This window comes from Pelodiscus sinensis, chromosome 6 (assembly GCF_049634645.1).
Source record: "Pelodiscus sinensis isolate JC-2024 chromosome 6, ASM4963464v1, whole genome shotgun sequence".
In the NCBI taxonomy this organism is placed as follows: Eukaryota; Metazoa; Chordata; order Testudines; family Trionychidae; genus Pelodiscus; species Pelodiscus sinensis.
Genome location: NC_134716.1, coordinates 116,439,344 through 116,457,027, shown reverse-complemented (window position 1 = coordinate 116,457,027; position 17,684 = coordinate 116,439,344). Strand labels below are relative to the sequence as shown.

At 45.7% G+C, this 17,684-nt stretch overlaps 1 protein-coding gene across 8 annotated transcripts in view; it reads left to right on the top strand.

Annotated features, from left to right (window-relative positions):
- CTIF (cap binding complex dependent translation initiation factor) overlaps positions 1-17,684 on the top strand; it is a 420,270-nt gene that overhangs the window by 339,771 nt on the left and 62,815 nt on the right. The window contains exon 10 of one of the 8 annotated variants that reach the window (XM_025178241.2): positions 1,051-1,953. The exons of the other annotated variants lie outside the window; for them this stretch is intronic. Within the exon in view, the coding sequence (XP_025034026.2) occupies positions 1,051-1,134 (84 nt within the window). The 3' untranslated portion in view covers positions 1,135-1,953. Of the gene's footprint in view, positions 1-1,050; positions 1,954-17,684 lie in introns of those variants that run through there. 8 annotated transcript variants of the gene reach the window in all.

The window sequence follows — 17,684 nt, the reverse complement described above, 5'->3', positions numbered from 1 at the left end:
CAATTGGCAGAGCCAGGAATATAACTGAGGAGTTCTAGCTCCCACCTTTGCTCTTTAACATTAGAGGTTCTTTCTCAAGATTAGTAACCGTCGTTTTTGGATTGTCTGCTGTTGGCTCTTCTGCTGTGCAGTAGGCCAGATGCTCAGCTGGCGTGAATGAGTGAAGCTAATGACTGGCTCCTGTAGATCACTGGAGTACTGGGCTGTGTCCAGACTCAGGGGTTTTTTCGGGAAAAGTAGCCTTTTTCCGAAAAAACTTCACCTGCGTCTAGACTGCAGCCGCGTTCTTTCGAAATTAAATCGAAAGAACGCGACTTTTCTTTTGACGGCGGTAAATCTCATTTCACGAGGAAGAACGCCTTCTTTCAAAAGTGCTTCTTTCGAAAGAAGGCGTTCTTGAATGTAAATAGGGCTTCTTCAAAAGAGAGCATCCAGACTCACTGGGTGCTTTCTTTCGAAAAAGCGGCTTGCTCTTTCGAAAGTTCCGCGTGCAGTCTAGACGCTCTCTTTCGAAAGAGGCTTGCAGTCTAGACATAGCCCTGGAGAAGAGCTCTTCTCCAGTATTTTGAGTGGGGGAGTATCCTGGAAGTTTCCTCCCTCTTATCCATTTGCTTCTTGTCTTTTGTTATGGAAAATAAGGGTTCTGTGGAGCTGAATCTTTCTTTGTGATTTTTCTGAGTTGGGAGGTTTCCAGTGAGATGAACATGCTGTTTACATGGGAGTTGGGTAGAATTCTAGCCAATGCCTGGAGATGAGGGGTCATGGCTCCTGGGTTTTGCTGTGCTACCAACTCATGAGCTGACCTTGGGCAAGTCACTATGTCTTGCTGAACTTCAATTTCCCATTTGCATTGACTTGCTGGAGTGAAATACTTGGAGGTATGTGAACTGGGAATAATAATACCGACTTACCTACCTGCTTGTTTTGTTGTTCCCCAGTTAACTCGTGTGAGGCACTTTCACATTAGAAGGTGCAATATTAAGTACAAATTTAAAAAAATCTATTTAGTAAGCTGCCTGTCCCTTTTTGGTTCACCCTGTGCTCAACCAGATCTCAGGAACTAGCAGCTCTCATGAAACTATGTTGCTGAAGAAAGGAAATTGCACACGGAAGGAATCTGCCCCACATCTTTGAAGCTGCCAACAGAAATCATTCAATGGGATGAAGCTCCTGTATATTGTTTTCTGTATTAAGTATCTGTTATATTAACATGGTAAACATGAAAATTAACTTGTAGACCCAGCACTTGTTTCCTGCTCATGCTAACAGATGGGGAAGTCTTGACTATAGTAACAGAGAAATTCCATCACACAAAGCTTTAAGCGATGATTCTTGTTTTCCAATGGATTTAGAAGAAAAGAGACTTTGCTTTCACAACTCCGGGTCAGTGAGAAGGCAGGCATGTATAATGAGAATTATACCTAAGACTGGATTGTTGATGAACAAATCTCAGAGTGAGGAGGAGTCTGAAGGAATAAGAGAAGGAGAGAGAGTGTAATGTGTCACCTGCAACTTCTATAGCTAGATAAGCTGATGTTAAACTGTGTCCTTATTTATCCCCTTGTAAATGTACATGTTCCAGCAGCAAGGTCATTTATATAATGCGCAAGTGCTGTTCAAGGAGTTTGTTTTGTAGCTCACTCCAATGGTGGGGGATTGGGATCACGGTCTGCGCTTGCATGTTGTTAAGTATCATTCAAGGATCTCAAGACACTTCCACAAATATGTAACTAATTAAACTTAGTGAGGGATGTTGCCATGGAGTGCAACTAACTCATCTACGGTCATGCAGCAAGTTCGTGACAGTGCTAGTACTGTGATATCTTACTCTATAATGGAGCTGAGATTAGGACCCAGCAGTCCTGAAACCCAGAACTTGCTTTAAGCTGCAGTCCATGCTCCCTCACTGTATCATTATGTACCAGTCCCTACTTTCAGCTATTGAATGAGGAAACTTCCAGTTTTTCTCAGGTGAGTTTTTGTGGCTTCAGAAGTTGCATAGACTATCAACAACTGGCATTATATCAGAAACAATTTATGGGCTTGCTTCTTCTTTCCATTACTTTCTCGTACCCAAGCTGAGCACAGGCATATGGGAATCGCTGATCCTTTGAATATTTGAATTTTCCCTTGAGTCATATTGGGGTTTTTTTTATATATCTTTTTTCTTGTGATTTTTGTTTCCCTTCTTGCTCTGGTTTTTGCCCTAGGGGATGTGAGGTGACTGTGCTGCTGTATGTCCTTGCAGTGTGGAGTATATCCCACTGGTCAAGATGGAAGCATCAAGAGCAGGAATTTGAGGAAGCAGTGCTAGTCAGGCTGGGAAGAAATAAGGTGTAGCTGATTAGTAGTAATGTTAGGGACCATGCCGAGCTTTGTCTCACAGAATTTATAGTCTAAATATACGAGAGAGACCTTGGGCGGGGGAAAAGGCAAAGTCATAGTCTCCATTTTACTACCAGGGCTCTGGGACACAGAAGACTGAAGTGAGTTGTCCCAGGGACACATGTTCCAACCCAGTGCCTTAATCACAAGTCCATGCTTCCTCTTGCAAAACTTGACTCCCAAGAATCACCAAAGGCTGAACTTGCCATAGAGATTATCGCCAAGGCTAAAAAACAGAAGAAAAAATATTCTTTCCTCAAAACAAAATCCACAAGCAGTCCATGATTTTGAGTAAAAAATCCCAGCAAATAACTCAGAGCCCTGATCATAAGCAAGAGGAGGAGGTAGCCTAAAATGCTGGTATAAAATATTCAGCAAGCCCATGAGACTCTAGCACCTAACTCAACAGCAGATGAGATTCCTTCAGGGGCACTTATGAATGACTCTTTCCCATGAAATTTTTCAGTCTTTTCTGGCAGCCACATCCAGGATTAAACTAAATGAGCAAATCCCTAAAACGTTCATGTTCTGATATTTAACAACTCTTACCCAACAAACCTGACCCAAACTCTCGACACCTCTGGAGACAGAACTAATTGAAATCCTAAACATGATCTGTGGGGACTTCTCAGCGAGGGTCAGTGATTTACTATCCCCAGAGCTGTAAATGGGAAACTGGATCATTCATGTTTCTCTAAGAGCCTATATGTAGTGTAAACAGGGTCTGAATCAATGCTTCTATTACAGCCAGCTGGAATGGGAAAGGAATCCCAGGTGTGGTTCATTCTGTTGCTTAGACCTAGGTATTCAACTATTGTTATGTAAATACAGTTCAAGCTGGAATGGGAAAGAAATCCCATGTGTGGTTATGTAAATATACAGGCAGTCCCCGGGTTACATGGATCCGACTTACATCGGATCCCTACTTACAAACGGGGTGAGGCAACCCCGCACTAGCTGCTTCCCCCCAGCAGACCAGGGAGACGTGAAGCTAGCGCCCCCCCACCAAGCAGACCAGGGAGACGCGGAGTGGCTTTTCTCAACAGACACCTCAGCTTGAGAATAAAGGACCGAGGGAAGTGAGGTGTGGGAGAATAAAACTGAGCTCTGGAGAAATGTTTGGCTAGAATTTCCCCTACAATATGTACCAGTTCCGACTTACATACAAATTCAACTTAAGAACAAACCTACAGTCCCTATCTTGTACGTAACCCGGGGACTGCCTGTAGTTCACTCAATTGCTTAGGCCTGCTAGATATCCAATTCTTAGAATGATATTTTGTCTATTGTAACCAATTTGGCTGTTGTGGGGTCATAAACCATGCTAACCTTAAATGTAGGAATTGTAAAATATGACCACCAATGCTTGCAGTTATTGGAAATGCAGAAAAGCAGACTGGCTGTGTCTATGTTGGCATCCCTTTCCAGAAAAGGGATGCTAATGAGACACTTCAGAATTGCAAATCCGCGGGGGATTTAAATATCCCCCGCGGCATTTGCATTTACATGGCTGCCGCTTTTTTCCGGCTTGGGGTTTTTGCCGGAGAAAAGCACCAGTGTAGACGCGATTTTCCAGAAAATAAGCCCTTTCAAGTAGGAATAAGGGATCTCCTGGAAAAGGGTTTATTTTCCAGAAAATCGCATCTACACTGGCGCTTTTCTCCGGCAAAAACCCCAAGCCAGAAAAAAGCGGCAGCCATGTAAATTCAAATGCCGTGGGGGATATTTAAATCCCCCGCAGATTTGCAATTCCGAAGTGTCTCATTAGCATCCCTTTTCCAGAAAGGGATGCCAATGTAGACACAGCCACTGTGCTTAGCTCAGTTCAAAGGAGAGACACTGTCATTGTAAAGAATCCCAGATGGACAAGGCTTCCTCTTCCAAACTCTGTGAAGTTGACTGGGGTAAAGGGCTACATGCAGTGAGCTGTAAAACTGGTTCAGCCTGTTTCTCTGCCCTCCCCCCATCCCTTGTTCTAATGATAGAACTAAAACAGACTCTATAAGGAGTCTCTTTATTATGTTAAATTATTCCAGTGGATGTTGAAATCTTTTGGCTGGACTATGCTGCGGGCCAAGACCTGAAATCACTGAGAAGCTGAAATCACAAAGAGCTGAAATCATTAGGTTTGACCCAAAGCCAAATCCATCACAGGTTGGCAGGAGCAGCAGCTGGGAGGAGTGGCTGGCAGGCAGGCAGTAGGAGCAGCAGCTGGTGGGAGCAGCGGCGGGCGTCTGGCGGGAGCAGCGGCAAGTGGCCAGCAAAGGAGCACCAGAGAGCAGGGAGCAGCTGGATGGCTAGTGACGTACGGGGTGGGTGAGATGCCTCCTATCGCACCCTCCCACTCACAGGATGAGAGGTGAACTCTGCAGATCACCGCTGAGCTCTGCTCTGCCCTGACCAAGGGCAGCAACTGTGAGTTGGGTGCAGAGAAGGGTTGGGCAGCGAATGGGACACTTACGTTGCTGGACTTGTGAGCCTGAGAGCCAAAGGACATTGCCCAACCTACTCGAGCTGGGATGTTTACTCGTGAGTTGGGTATGAACTCTCTGTGGTGTGTTCCCAAATTAATTGCACGTCACTTCTCTCCTCTTTTATTAAAAGTTTCTTTTCTACGCTCAGTCTCTGCTTGCGAGTGGGGAAGCATTGCCTCCCAGAGGCTCCCAGCGGTGTGTGTGAATTTTCCAGGTTACTGGGTAGGCACTCGAGCCAGTTCTGTGTTGGATGGATGAAAAGGAACCCCTAGATATTGAACCCAGCCCTGGGTGCTGCCGGCACTACCTGGCAGAAGGGCTACTGTAGTACAAACATAGACTCTGGCATTGTTGAACACTCCAGCAGCCAGGGAAGCTGCTACAATCATCAGGACTGGTGGAAACTGCAGGCCCACCAGCCGCAGGGATAACAGGGGCAATTGCACAGGGGCCTGGAATTTCAAAGGAGCCCGAAGCTACTGGCCACCACTACTGCCACTGTGGCCGTGGTGGTGGCCGAAGCCTTGGGTCCCTTTGAATTGCCAAGGGAGTGCTGCTCTGTGCAGCGGTGAGGGGTTGGGGCGAGAGCCCAGCGCCACACTCTGAGGATTTACTGCCCTCAGAACCACCCCTTCCGCCCAAGGGTACACCCCACTTGGGGGCATGGAGCCGGGCCTCCCCACGCCTTTCCCTGAGGCCCATGGTGGCTGTCGGCCCCACTGATCCTAGGATTGTATTTGAACTTGATTTGGAGAGACTCTTTCTGTAGGTCTCATGTCTGGGGGAACTTTTGGAGGGTAAAGAGGCTGTCTGCATTCTGGGCCACACCCCATTCTGAAGACTGGGGGGAGCCTGCAACTGAAGGAGGGATGTAGACAGGTGACCCATCCTTTCAACTTGGCCCCCTGGCAATGGCCAGGCCTGCTGATAGGAGAGAGAAAAAAGGGGGCAGTTACCCCAGGACCCAGAGTTTCAAAAGGACCCAGGACTCCCAGCTGCCACTGCCACTACTGCCTCTCCCGGGAGCACAGAGCCGGGGCCCCCCCACTCCTTGCCCAGGGGCCCAGCGAAGCTGTTGGCTCCCCTGGCCATTGCTGTGGGGTTGTGATGTACCGGGATACAACCCAGATTAGTGGGGGGCTGTGTCACCTGTGCGCTGCGACCTTAAGTGCCTGACAATGCCCTGCTCTATAGCTCCTGCCTGGGCCTCTCATAAACCGCTTCCTAGCATGCAAGCCACAGCCTGCGTGCAACAGCAGCCCCCCAGTTACACCATGGCTCTCACCAGCCTTGGTTATGCTGCACACAGAAGTCAATGGGTGTTTTTTATTGCCTTAATGGAGCCAGAATTTCACTGTAGATCTCTTACAAGGCAGTATCAGCTCACCATGAGGGTCCTAAATGAGTTTCTTTCAAAGTCCAGTTTCACAAACACTCTTCTTTTCTCGCTGTGTTTAAAATAAACCATTTGGGAGCAGAAAATTATTTTTTTAAGTACTAATAATTCTTTGCAATATGGCAGGAATATAAGCAAGACGCTGCCCTGGGCTCAGCTCCCACCCCCAGGAATAACGTGTACTGTGATCAGAAACAACAGCACACACAGTACCTCCGCGATACTGCGTTAGTCTTGAATCTGGCCCGTGGCTATGGGCCCCTTCCCTTGGAGAGTTCTAAGATGATCTCAGCTGTCAGTGACAGGGCTGATCATAGTGACAGCGGTAGCATAGGTAGAGGCTAGATAATAATTTTGCAGGCTCATTTTAAAAAAAAATCTGAAGACCAGCTGTGAGGCCTACATCTGCAGCTCCCATTGACTTAGAATAGAATAGAGAGAACGTAGAATTTCTGAAAATCAAGGCTCTGATAGTTAAACGTAATATTTCTGAAAGCTGCACAATCCTCCTTTCCAGCCAGCCTTTTCCTTTCCAGCCTGGCAGCCAGCTTGGGTTCACATCCAGAATTGTCTCTGCTCCTGTCGCTATGAATCCTGCCTCTGCCTGTGGGGTTTGTGAGCGCTGCTTGGAACACCCACATAGGCGAATGCACAGAGCCAAGGAGAGGATATCCGTCTTGTGTGCTATGCTGCACGTCCTTCTGGTAAAGTCAGAGGCAATCAGAGCTGGCACCAGCTATTTTCAGTCAGGTTCTCTCCTGTGATGAAGTGGAGTTCAGCGTGAGGGCCAGTGGTCCAAAAGGAGATAAAAAAATCTCAGATCTTCTTCCACAAGGAAACAGCTGCCCAGCTGACATCAGGTGTCAATGACTGACAGATGTGCCTCTAATCCAGTCAACAGAAATACTTCGGGTGGGGCGACTCAGGGATTCTGTGTGACAAGTTTTCTGCATTATTCATCACAGAACCTGCCTCCAGCAGTGATTTTTGTGGGGAGAAGAAAGCGGGTATTCTAAGGAATAGACTGGATCCAGACCCCATCAAAGTCAATGGGAGTCTTTCCATTGCCTTCTGCAGGCTTTGGATTAGACCCTTCATCTTTTTGGATCAGATGCTGCAAGTTGCTGGGTCACTGGGAGTTGAAGACACTTGGCAGCTTCTAAGATAAGATGTGCACAACAACTGGCAGGATTGGTCCCTTTGTTCTCATACAGCAAGACCAGGAAACATTTAAACTCATTTTTGAGACTTATAAAACTCAGCAACTGACAGTAGCTCAAGGAAGGCATCCATCATTTTTTATTTGTTGTTACCACAACTGAAAAATTATTGAGCTTATGTTTATGGCTAAACGTGATGCATTAACACACACAGGCTGTGTCTAGACTGGCCAGTTTTTCCAGAAACGCAGGCGCTTTTCTGGAAAAACTTGCCAGCTGTCTACACTGGCCGCTTGAATTTCTGCAAAAGCACTGATGATCTCATGTAAAATTGTCAGTGCTTTTGCGGAAATAATATGCTGCTCCCGTTCGGGCAAAAGTCTTTTTCCGAAAAACTTTTGCGCAAAAGGACCAGTGTAGACAGCAGAGATTTGTTTTCCGCAAAAAAGCCCCGATCGCGAAAATAGCGATCAGGGCTTTTTTTGCGGAAAAGCGCGTCTAGCTTGGCCATGGACGCTTTTCCGCAAAAAGTGCTTGTGCAGAAAAGCGTCCTGCCAATCTAGACGTGCTTTTCCGAAAATGCTTTTAACGGAAAACTTTTCAGTTAAAAGCATTTCTGGAAAATCATGCCAGTGTAGACGTAGCCTCAGGGATTTACTTTGTGACCAGTATTGTAGTTACTTGTTGTAAGTGATTTCCCATCCTTCAGATTAGGGATGGTTAAAGAAGTAGTGTGAGCAGGTAGAGAGAGGCCCTGAATCAGTTTAAATGGTGGTGAAACTTTGAACAGATGACAGGATTGTCTTGTTTTAGATAGGAATGTAAATGATTAGTCGAATAGATGATTAACGGATAAGCCTAGGCTTACCGGTTACTCTTCTCAACTACTTGCATTGCCCCTCCCGCCTCTGTATCAGAGACAGCAAGTGGGGGGAAGCAGGAGCTGGTGCTGGGTACAGTCAGCTTAAAACCTGATACCCTCCAGCACTTGCTCCGTGGTGCCGCCTTTCAGGTGGCATTGAAAACAAGAAGTGAGCAGCATAATCACTTGCAAATTGCAATCAAATGTGTTGGTCTGAGCGCCTGGCTGAACAAAATGTAGGACTGAATGGACTTCTAGGCTCTAAAGCTTTACATTGTTTTATTTTTGAATGCAGTTATTTTTTGTACACAAGTCTGCATTTGTAAGTTTAGTTTTCATGATTGCACTACAGTACTTGTTATGAGGGAATGAAAAATGCTGTTTCTTTTGGTTTTTAGAGTGCAAATATTTGTAATAAAAAACAATGGAAAGCAAGCACTATACACTGTGTAATTGATATCAATATATTTGAAAATGTAGAAAACATCCAAAAATATTGAAATAAATGGTAGAAATAAATGGTAATCTATTATTGTTTAGCAGTGGGATGAATTGTGAATAATTTTTTAATCGCTTGACAGCCCAATATGCTATTAAGTAGGAACGTAGTAACTACAGTTCCAAAGTGCTTTACACACAGGAAGCCTTCCCACGCTCTGTGTGATTTGTAAGGCACCTAATAACCATATTGGAAATAGAAGCACAGAGGACTAAATGTCTTGCACAAAGAGACACAAGAAATCAGTTGCAAACAGAATCCAACACAGGAGTTCTGACCATCTCCAGCCCCCAAGATACCAGTGTTTCCAAATCACATCCCACACGTTATTTTTTACAATTCATTGATAACTATTCTAAAATGCCTGATCTAGACCTGGACTTATTTGTCAGTAACACTTTTTGGACCAAGCTTATCCCAAAGTGTAAAGAGCTCTGCTAGCTGTACATGGCCAAACCCCAGAGTCTTTGTACAAGGGTGTGATAAATAGGGATAAACATGCCCACTCATCCTCTGAATACTATTGGCCACTGACCGCAAAGGCAGACCCGATAACTTCAGATCAAGCCCCTCACATATGGTCCCAACAGATGCTCCTGTTTTGAAGGAGCTGTGTGGATTTGTTTGTCCCTCTCTGTCAGGAACAACTGACTGCAAATTGAGATCTCTGCAGCTCGGCCAGCCCTGCAACCCCCAGACCTGAACCAGAGGATCTAACAGATTAGAGTGTTAACCCACTGAGCTGCCCTCTGAGCATTGGTCAATGTATATTGATCATGTCCCTAAACCTCAGCTGATCCTTGTGAGATAAAAGCAGGCACAGAGCAGCTAAAGTTCTAAGAGTACTGCTTAATGAACAAATGTGGTTTTGTCTTTTCAACCTGGCTCCTTTTTTATTTTTAGCTGTTGACAAGCACGTGCCTTAGTAGAGGGACCTGCTTAGATTTCACTTCAGGAACTGCTCATGTTCATAGCTTATCTCGTGAGACTTTTTTGATCCTGAAACATATGCCAGTTCGGTGGCACAAAGACGCCACAATCCACCCCCACCCCCAAGACAGCACCTCTGAGGAGTATCTCCCTTGGCAGACATACAGATATTCTGACTTAATTACCCTGGCTGCAAATGAACCAGTGTCTAAAGTAGCAGCTGTCTTAATGTGAAATACAGGGACTGACTGTCTCGGGAAAGCTGTGCTTTGGATTTTGCCCGCCCTGCATTTTGGCTGTGAATCCAGTTTTTGCTCTTGAATCTGGATGATGTTGACTTTTAAAGGCACTTCAGTGGCACATGTAAAACAAAATAATGCAACGGATGCCTGATTGTCCTTGGGGAAATGTGGCTATTTCTGGATACAGCATTCTTGTTCTTTGTTTTTAAATCAGTGAAATTCTTAGAGGAGTGAAATGGGTTAAATGAGAGTCATCAAAATATCACCCAACAGAGGGGGCTACCATGGCACAAAATGGAGCAATCTGCATCTGCCTTCATCTTTACTAGGGACGTGGGGCAGGTCCCAGCATGTGATGCAACATGAATTGGGCCTCTGTGAGCCATGAAGCTTTGCATTCTGTTCTAGGCCTTCTAATCTGTGGTATTTGTGTTTCTACATAAAGACGCGTGCAGCCGTAGGATGCATTGCCAACTTTTGTGGTTTGTCATCACCATGGGGCTGAACCCCACTCAACACAGGGTAGGTGTCATTCCTTGTCACCTTGATTCTTCCACCCAAGCTGCAAATAGAAGTAAATGCATTTATGCAGAGCACACTGTATTCTCTATGATAAGTAGTTCTATTTGCCCAGCAGCGGATCACCTTTGGATAGACCACACAGTGTCATGATTCCCTTCTGTCACCTGTGGTTCATTCTTTCCACAAGGAGATAATTGTGTGTACAGTGGAGAGTTTTATTTGGCTGAGGCTTTGTTTTGGAGTGTGTCTTTTCAACACACATAACAGATCGTGCAGAAACACAGCAGAGTCCAGTTCTTCCATCTTGCATTGAACGAAATGGTTTTTATCCATGAAAGCTTATGCCCATATAAATCTGTTAGTCCTTAAGATGTCTCAGGGACTTCTCGTTGTTTCTGCAGATACAGACTAACACGGCTACCCTTCTGAGACATAACAGATCATGTAACATTGACGCTGGAGTTACGGATTAGAGACTTTTGTTGGCCTTTAGTACAGGTTATCCTTCAGAGTTCTAATATCATCTTCCTTCCTCAGAAGCAGTAATTCTGCTAAACAAAATGAATTGATACGAGTTCTTTTTCCATAATAAGGGTCTTCTCCAAAACATAAGATCCCAATGCAGGGGAAATAGGCAAATGCTCTCCATAGTAGAAGAAAACATGCTGTAACAAGGAGATTGAAAGTAGGAGAAGACTCCATGGCTGACCCTAGGTTTTGCCTCCAGGAGATGTTGTACCAGCATTGTACCTAAAGAGTATTGGAGAGGGAGAGTTAATTGAAAGACATTTCAGAGCTTGTGTATGTGTTTGCTTTGTCTCCTAGTCTGTGGGTGATTTGTCTCCCACAAGAGAATTTTGCTTGTCATAGTTTTAAACTCAGGCTTACGCAGCCCCCGCACTTTGAAAACTAGATCTACTGCAAACCTTGGGCCTGTAACATAAGTTAGAGTATTCCTCTGTTGAAATCTGTATGCTCTTTATAGCAGAGAGGTGTCTGCATCTGAACTATGCATAGCAAAGTATATTATTAGAGTGGACATCACCGTGGCTGTAATTGTACACTGCTTTCCTTAGCAACGGTTCCCAACAACACATCAAACAGAAGGATGTGATACCTTTAAAAAAAATACACATCTATGCACACAGATCGACACAGCCAGCCTGCTGCGGAAAGGTTACGTGAATCCAGTCAGATTCAAAATGTGGTATGTCCCTGCATTTAGAAATAAATTTCTGGGTCGTGGTAGCAGAGCTATTTCAAGTATACACCCGAAAACCCTATTCAGTCAAACCATTGACCCCTCTGTTAAACCAAGCCATTGCTTATATGAGGTATTCACTGAAAGCACTTTTTGTGAAGTATATGGTGTTCTGAGTACAGTGCCTGGAAGATGCATGTCAGCAGTCCATTTTGCTGACTGGTATAACCCAAGAGGAGCAATGGCTGAGAGAGCATGGAAACAGGACAGTCTTCCTCCCATCCCCTAGTTCTGACCATACTCCTTGAGAGCAGCAGGATGGTCTGTGGTTCAGACACAGGTCTGGGAATGGGTAGATGATCGCTCTGTCCTCATCTCAGCCATGGACATTGAACTTGGCTGATCCCTGCCTTTTGGAACAGCCAGGCTGATTGGTATGGTAAAACCCGTCTCATGCCAGTGTAAAGGATTGCACAAGGTGGAGAATCAAACTTGTTGCTGTGTGACCTTCAGTAAATTAGTGGCTCTCCATTCCTCAGTTTCCCCATCCATAAAATGGGGTGATGATGATGATAATTGTCCACCTGGGGCTAAATTAATGGCTGTTTTGTGAGCTGCTCTAATATTATGAAGATGAGTGAGATGGAAAAGCCAAGGAATAAAGATTATGATCAGGATTGTGAAACATCAGCTTTGATGTGTGGGGGAGGTGCCACGGCCCAGAATGTACTTTGTCCATGGCAGGCCACGTAATTCTTTTATTTATCCCATCTAATGTCTTTCACAAACACGGCACATTTTTGAGAGGCAGAAAGTAATTATCGTGGTTTTTATCTCTTGAAACCCTGAAAATGTCTTCACGCTGTAGGTTTATTCCTGTATCTTATCCTTGTTTTAATGAACATTGGCCTCTTTTTTAATTCATTTTCCATATAATATATTAAAAGATACTGTGTTTCAGTGGATTCCACTGTATCTGATAACTTCAGGGCAACAGATCCTGGGGAGAGACTATGGGGAAGTAAAACAAACTCTTCCATTGACAGTAAAGTCGGTGGGTAAACTAGCACAAGATGGAATGCTAATACCTTATCTACTATATATTTGGGAGAGTGTTTAGGGCAGGAATGGGGAACCTTTTTTGGGTCGGGGGCTGCCCACCCACAGAAAAACCAGTCAGGGACCGCACACAAGTGAGAAGCAAAAAAACCAAAAAACGCTCACCGATGTGGACCCTGACTGAGAGGGAGAAAGACGCTCCCCACATTCCCCTCACACATGGGGGGGGGGCCTAGTAGATTTGTGTGCTCCAGCCCCTTGGTGGGGTAGCGGTGGGACTGGAGCACAGTATGGGCTCCCCTGTCCTGGGGAGGGGGGGTATGAGTCTCAGGAGCTGGATCCAGGAAAGCCAGGGGCCGCATCCGGCCCCCAGGCCTGAAGTTCCCCACCCCTGGTTCAGAGGTTTTGTGAGGATCAGTCTAAAAGGTAGGACATGCTGCTGAATTGCAACTGCTTCTATAATAGTTGTCCCAGTACCCGAGTCGGCACTGCACCTGAAGGCCCACCTAGTATAGGTGTTAATAGGGACAATGTAAGTTCCTCAGACACCGTTTAAAAGCAGCATGTTGCCTTTTAAATGTTCCAAATAAGGAATGAGTAGTTGTTCGAAATTTGAAAGAAGTGAAGATGGGAGAACCAAAATGCAGCTTGGAATGAGGACCTAACCCATAGCACTGACATGTAACAGGAATCCAAATGTCCAGCCATTGGTTTCTTTTTAATTCACTTCATTTAAGTAGAGGATGACAATTGCCCTCTCCACATACTGGAAACACGGTATGGCAGTTCAGTAATGAGAGCTGTCTATGAAAAGCTGTTGCCCATATGTCAGAGGTTTCTTCAACTAGAGATCCCACAGCATTAAAAAATATGAGCCTCTTAGGCTATGTCTACACTACACTTCTTTTTCAGTAAAAGGTTACGATGAACAGCAAGATAATAATTTGCAGAAGGATCATCTGCTGTAATAGCCTAAGAATCTCCCCCGCGGGTGCAGATGTGTGTGCAGAAATAGCCTGTTACACTAAAAATTATCACTGATACAGTGCTTTTCATCTGTAGATCCCAGAGGGCTTTATGAGAGCGAGCCGACATTATACTTCTCACTTTACAGATGGGAAAACAGAGTCACATAGTGACTGAGTGACTTGCCTAAACTCACACAACCAGGAGCAGAGAGATTAGAATTCAGGAATGCAATTTGGGCCCTATCATGTTTTGTGGCAAAACTCCCATTGACTTCAAAATAGGGCTGGGATTTCACCACACACATCCTGACTCCCAGCCTGTTGCTCAGACCGCTAAATAATCGGTCCCTTTCTACTGTAATCAGCTCAGCTCTAGATTGCTTTGATTAGGTAGAGATCCTCCGTGACATAGAGGTAGATGTCCTTGTCTCTAGAGGTTCTGGTGGGTTGAACATACTGGTCCTGTGTAAGTGGAAACACTGGCTTTAGAGGGGCACGCGTAAGTTTTCAGACATTGGGTGCCTTCGTTTCCACACCTAATGGAGATGATAATAATGACTCTCCTTTTGTAAACCTCTGAGATCCCAAGGTGAAAGTTGCTTTGTAAGTGCAAAGCACTCATGTTGTTCTCATGTTGCAAATATAATTTCGTTTTCTTTGCAGCTGGGAAAGGTCAAGATGATTAAAAAAATTGCTCCCTTTGGTTGTGGTTCGCTATTTCCAGCCATGGGGAGCTTCTGGAAGCAGCGGCCCTGGGCCACACTGCTTCCCACAGCTCCTCTTGGCTGAAACAGCTGTGAGGCTCCGTGGCTACAGACGCTTGAATGAACGAAGCACTGTGGGCTTACCCAGATGGGCCTGCGACCCAGGTTTCAAAACCGGCGATCTAAATGGTGCTTGGTCCCCATGCAGAGGACTGGACTTGATGACGTGTCGAGGTTCCTTCCGCTCCAATGATTCTACGATTCAATTCTATGATTTTTATATTGTTTTGCAAATTGTGCAGCCTACCAACTAGTTTATTCATCTGTTTCATCGGGCCTGACTCTGAGCTTGCATGTGCTGACATTCATCAGGACTAGCTCCCCCCAGAGTCAGTAGTGGAGGGGAGAGCTGAATCAGGCCGTTATGTCTGCATAGCTGTCTGAGTGCAGAGAAAGGAATTTACACATGAATGGTTCCGGGAAGCATGTGAGCTTGTTTAGATTTGCTCGGAGAAGCCACTGTGCTGAGTCAGTGGTCAGCATGGACAAATCTTATTCACTCAAATTTAAAATTAGAAAAAGATGGGAGAAGAGGGTAAGTTCCCATTTTTTGTTTCCTCTGAACCACAGGGCCTGCTGTCAGGTACTTGTTGATGCGTCTCTGAAGACATGTTGTAATTCTGTAACAGGGTGTTTATTCCACACTGCATAGTAGCCAGGGTCCAAACGTCTGCAGTGATCAAAATTCCACTTGGGAGGAATGAGAGCGGGGGAGGCAGTTCTGGCTGCCTGCCTGACCCGGCAGGTGAAGATGAGAGTTTAAAATCAATTACTGTTATATGGCCGGCTCTGGAGTAGCTTCACTCAGCCCTGGGAATGTTCCACTGTTCCCCGCCAGTCTGGCCAAGCCGTAGTCTTTGCATATCTCCTGATAGTAATAATACTTGACAGGCTTTGCTGTGTTTGTTAACGTTACAGGAGCTGCTCTGAAACGGGTCCCAGGCAGATAAGTGGGTTATTGGAGAACCCCGTATTAAATGTCAAGCTGCATGGTTTAAACTTTCCTCTTTGTAAGCGGAGCAGTGGCACCTCTCTGACTGTACAAGCGGCACAGTCAGTTTGTAGATCCTTTCCATTACGAGTGTGGGGGGGAAGGAGCAGGAGGGGAAGGCTGTGTGTAAGATCGATTCCTGCGCAGTCAGTCAGATGAGGGAATTCAAACCACGCAAGTTAGCAGGGACTCTCGGCCTAGCACAGGCATGCCTGGCAGCAGGAACAGGGCGCGTACCTGCTGGGTCGGTGAATGGAAAAACTGGCAGTGGCTGAGCAGCATGGAAAAAAAGCTTTGGCATTATGTAATAATGTACCTAGACGGTTTCTGAGGCTAGTGGGGATAAACATGGGGTGTTAGTGGAGGGCACCAGGGAGACAAACAGCAATTGAACCAGAGGGTGGAAAAAACACAAGCTGCGGGGGGCCCGTGGGTTTGGAGCATCTGTGCTGAACCTAAATTTGACTGTTCCAGAAATGTCCTGCATAGTGGGACAATCCACAAAATGACTCTTATGAGACTAGCAGTCTCTCTGTACCATCCCATGCTGTTTGGTTCAGGTTTAAGGAGTAGCAGGACGGTGGTTGGAATCCATCTGATCCAGCTGCCCGACGAGGGAAATGTTTAATTTCTGATACAGGTGTATTGTGGAGGGTGAATTGTGGATAGATCAGAACATCCAAGTTGCGGGAAGGGCTTTCAGATCCAAAAGAATGATAGGCTTGTGTTGAACTGAATGCGCTGCCAAATGATTTATAGTCCACTGCTCCCACCTCGGCCTTGTCAAGAAAAGAAACCTCAGGGTCTCTCCTCTCCTCTATAAATAAAAGAAATCCTTTAAATGGATTATGCATTCTTCTAGCTCCATTTCCAGTCTGAAGAAGAACAAGCCACGAGTTATTTGTGTATGAATGAAGAGGATAAGGGCCCAGATCTGAGACTGATGCATTTTGTAGCCTTGAGAAAGTTTTACTAAATCTCTCCGTGTCTCCATGCATCTTCCTATAAAATGGGGATGTCGGTCAGTGCTTTGAAGATGCAAAGTGCTATAGAAGTACTAGGAATCATTAAGTATAATGATAAAAATCTGTTTATTCTGTAGAAGGTTTAATAATTGCTCAGATGCCTGTATTAAGGATCATGAGTAAATGTTCGTGTGTAATAACTCTCTCTCTCTCTCTTTCTCTCTCTCTCTCTCTCTCTCTCTCTCCATTTGTGTGTTTAAGACCTTTTTTTTTTACTGGTTATGCTTGTATAATCTGCAGTTATTAACATGCCAGATCATACAGCAGCTACTCGGGGACCTTCCTCTTTTTGTTTATTGATCATAGAATACCAGGGCTGAAAAAGATTCAGGAGGTTGAGTCCAGCCCAAAGCAGGACCAACCCTAAATAGCAAGTGTGCTATTAGTATAATAGCACACTTGCTATGTACAGGTTGAAACTTTCTTAACCGGGATTCTCTGGTCCGGCAACATCCATGGTCCAGCACGGATATTGCAGGACCAGAGAGTCCTGGTGGAGAGCCAGCGGCAAGGATCCCAGTGGGACCAGCAGGGCAGTGAGCTGCCCGCAGTGAGCTGATGGCGGCTCCACCCAGCGTGTGACAATGGGGCTGCCTGGGGAGATTGGGAGTCCCAGCTGTGGCTGCCCAGTGGGACTGGGAGCCACAGTAGCTCGGTGGGTCCTGGAGCCACCGTAGCGATGGCTGCCCACCCAGGTCGGTAGGACAGTGGGGCCTGCAGGAGGTGGGAAGCTAGCTGGGAGGCCAGCAGGACAGGCCAGTGGCAGGGATCCAGAAATGACCTCTCGTGGCCCGGCAGAATCCAGTCAGGTCCCGAGGGTGCCGGACCAGGGAGGTCCAACCTGTAGTAAATTGTCTTAAACATGTAGCCTTTGCATACACACCAAATCTGTTGTTCTTCAAGGAAGGGGACCCAGTGAACTGGGAATGTATATCGGTCAGCTGCGGGGTGTCGTGAGATTTATCAGTTCCCTTCAGTGCCACTACTTTGATGCCTCTCAGTGGGAGTGCATCTGATTGGTGGCTGCTGATACTTATTGTATCGGGATCCAGGCAGACTCCAACCATGAATTGTTATCAGTCCTCTGAGGAGTTAAAAATGAGTGGTCTCCCAAGGCTCAGAATGAATGTGCACAGCAAGCCATGTGCTGCTCCCCTTTCCTAGCAGAAACTTTCTCTTCCTCACTTTGTGGGATTTTTTTCTGGG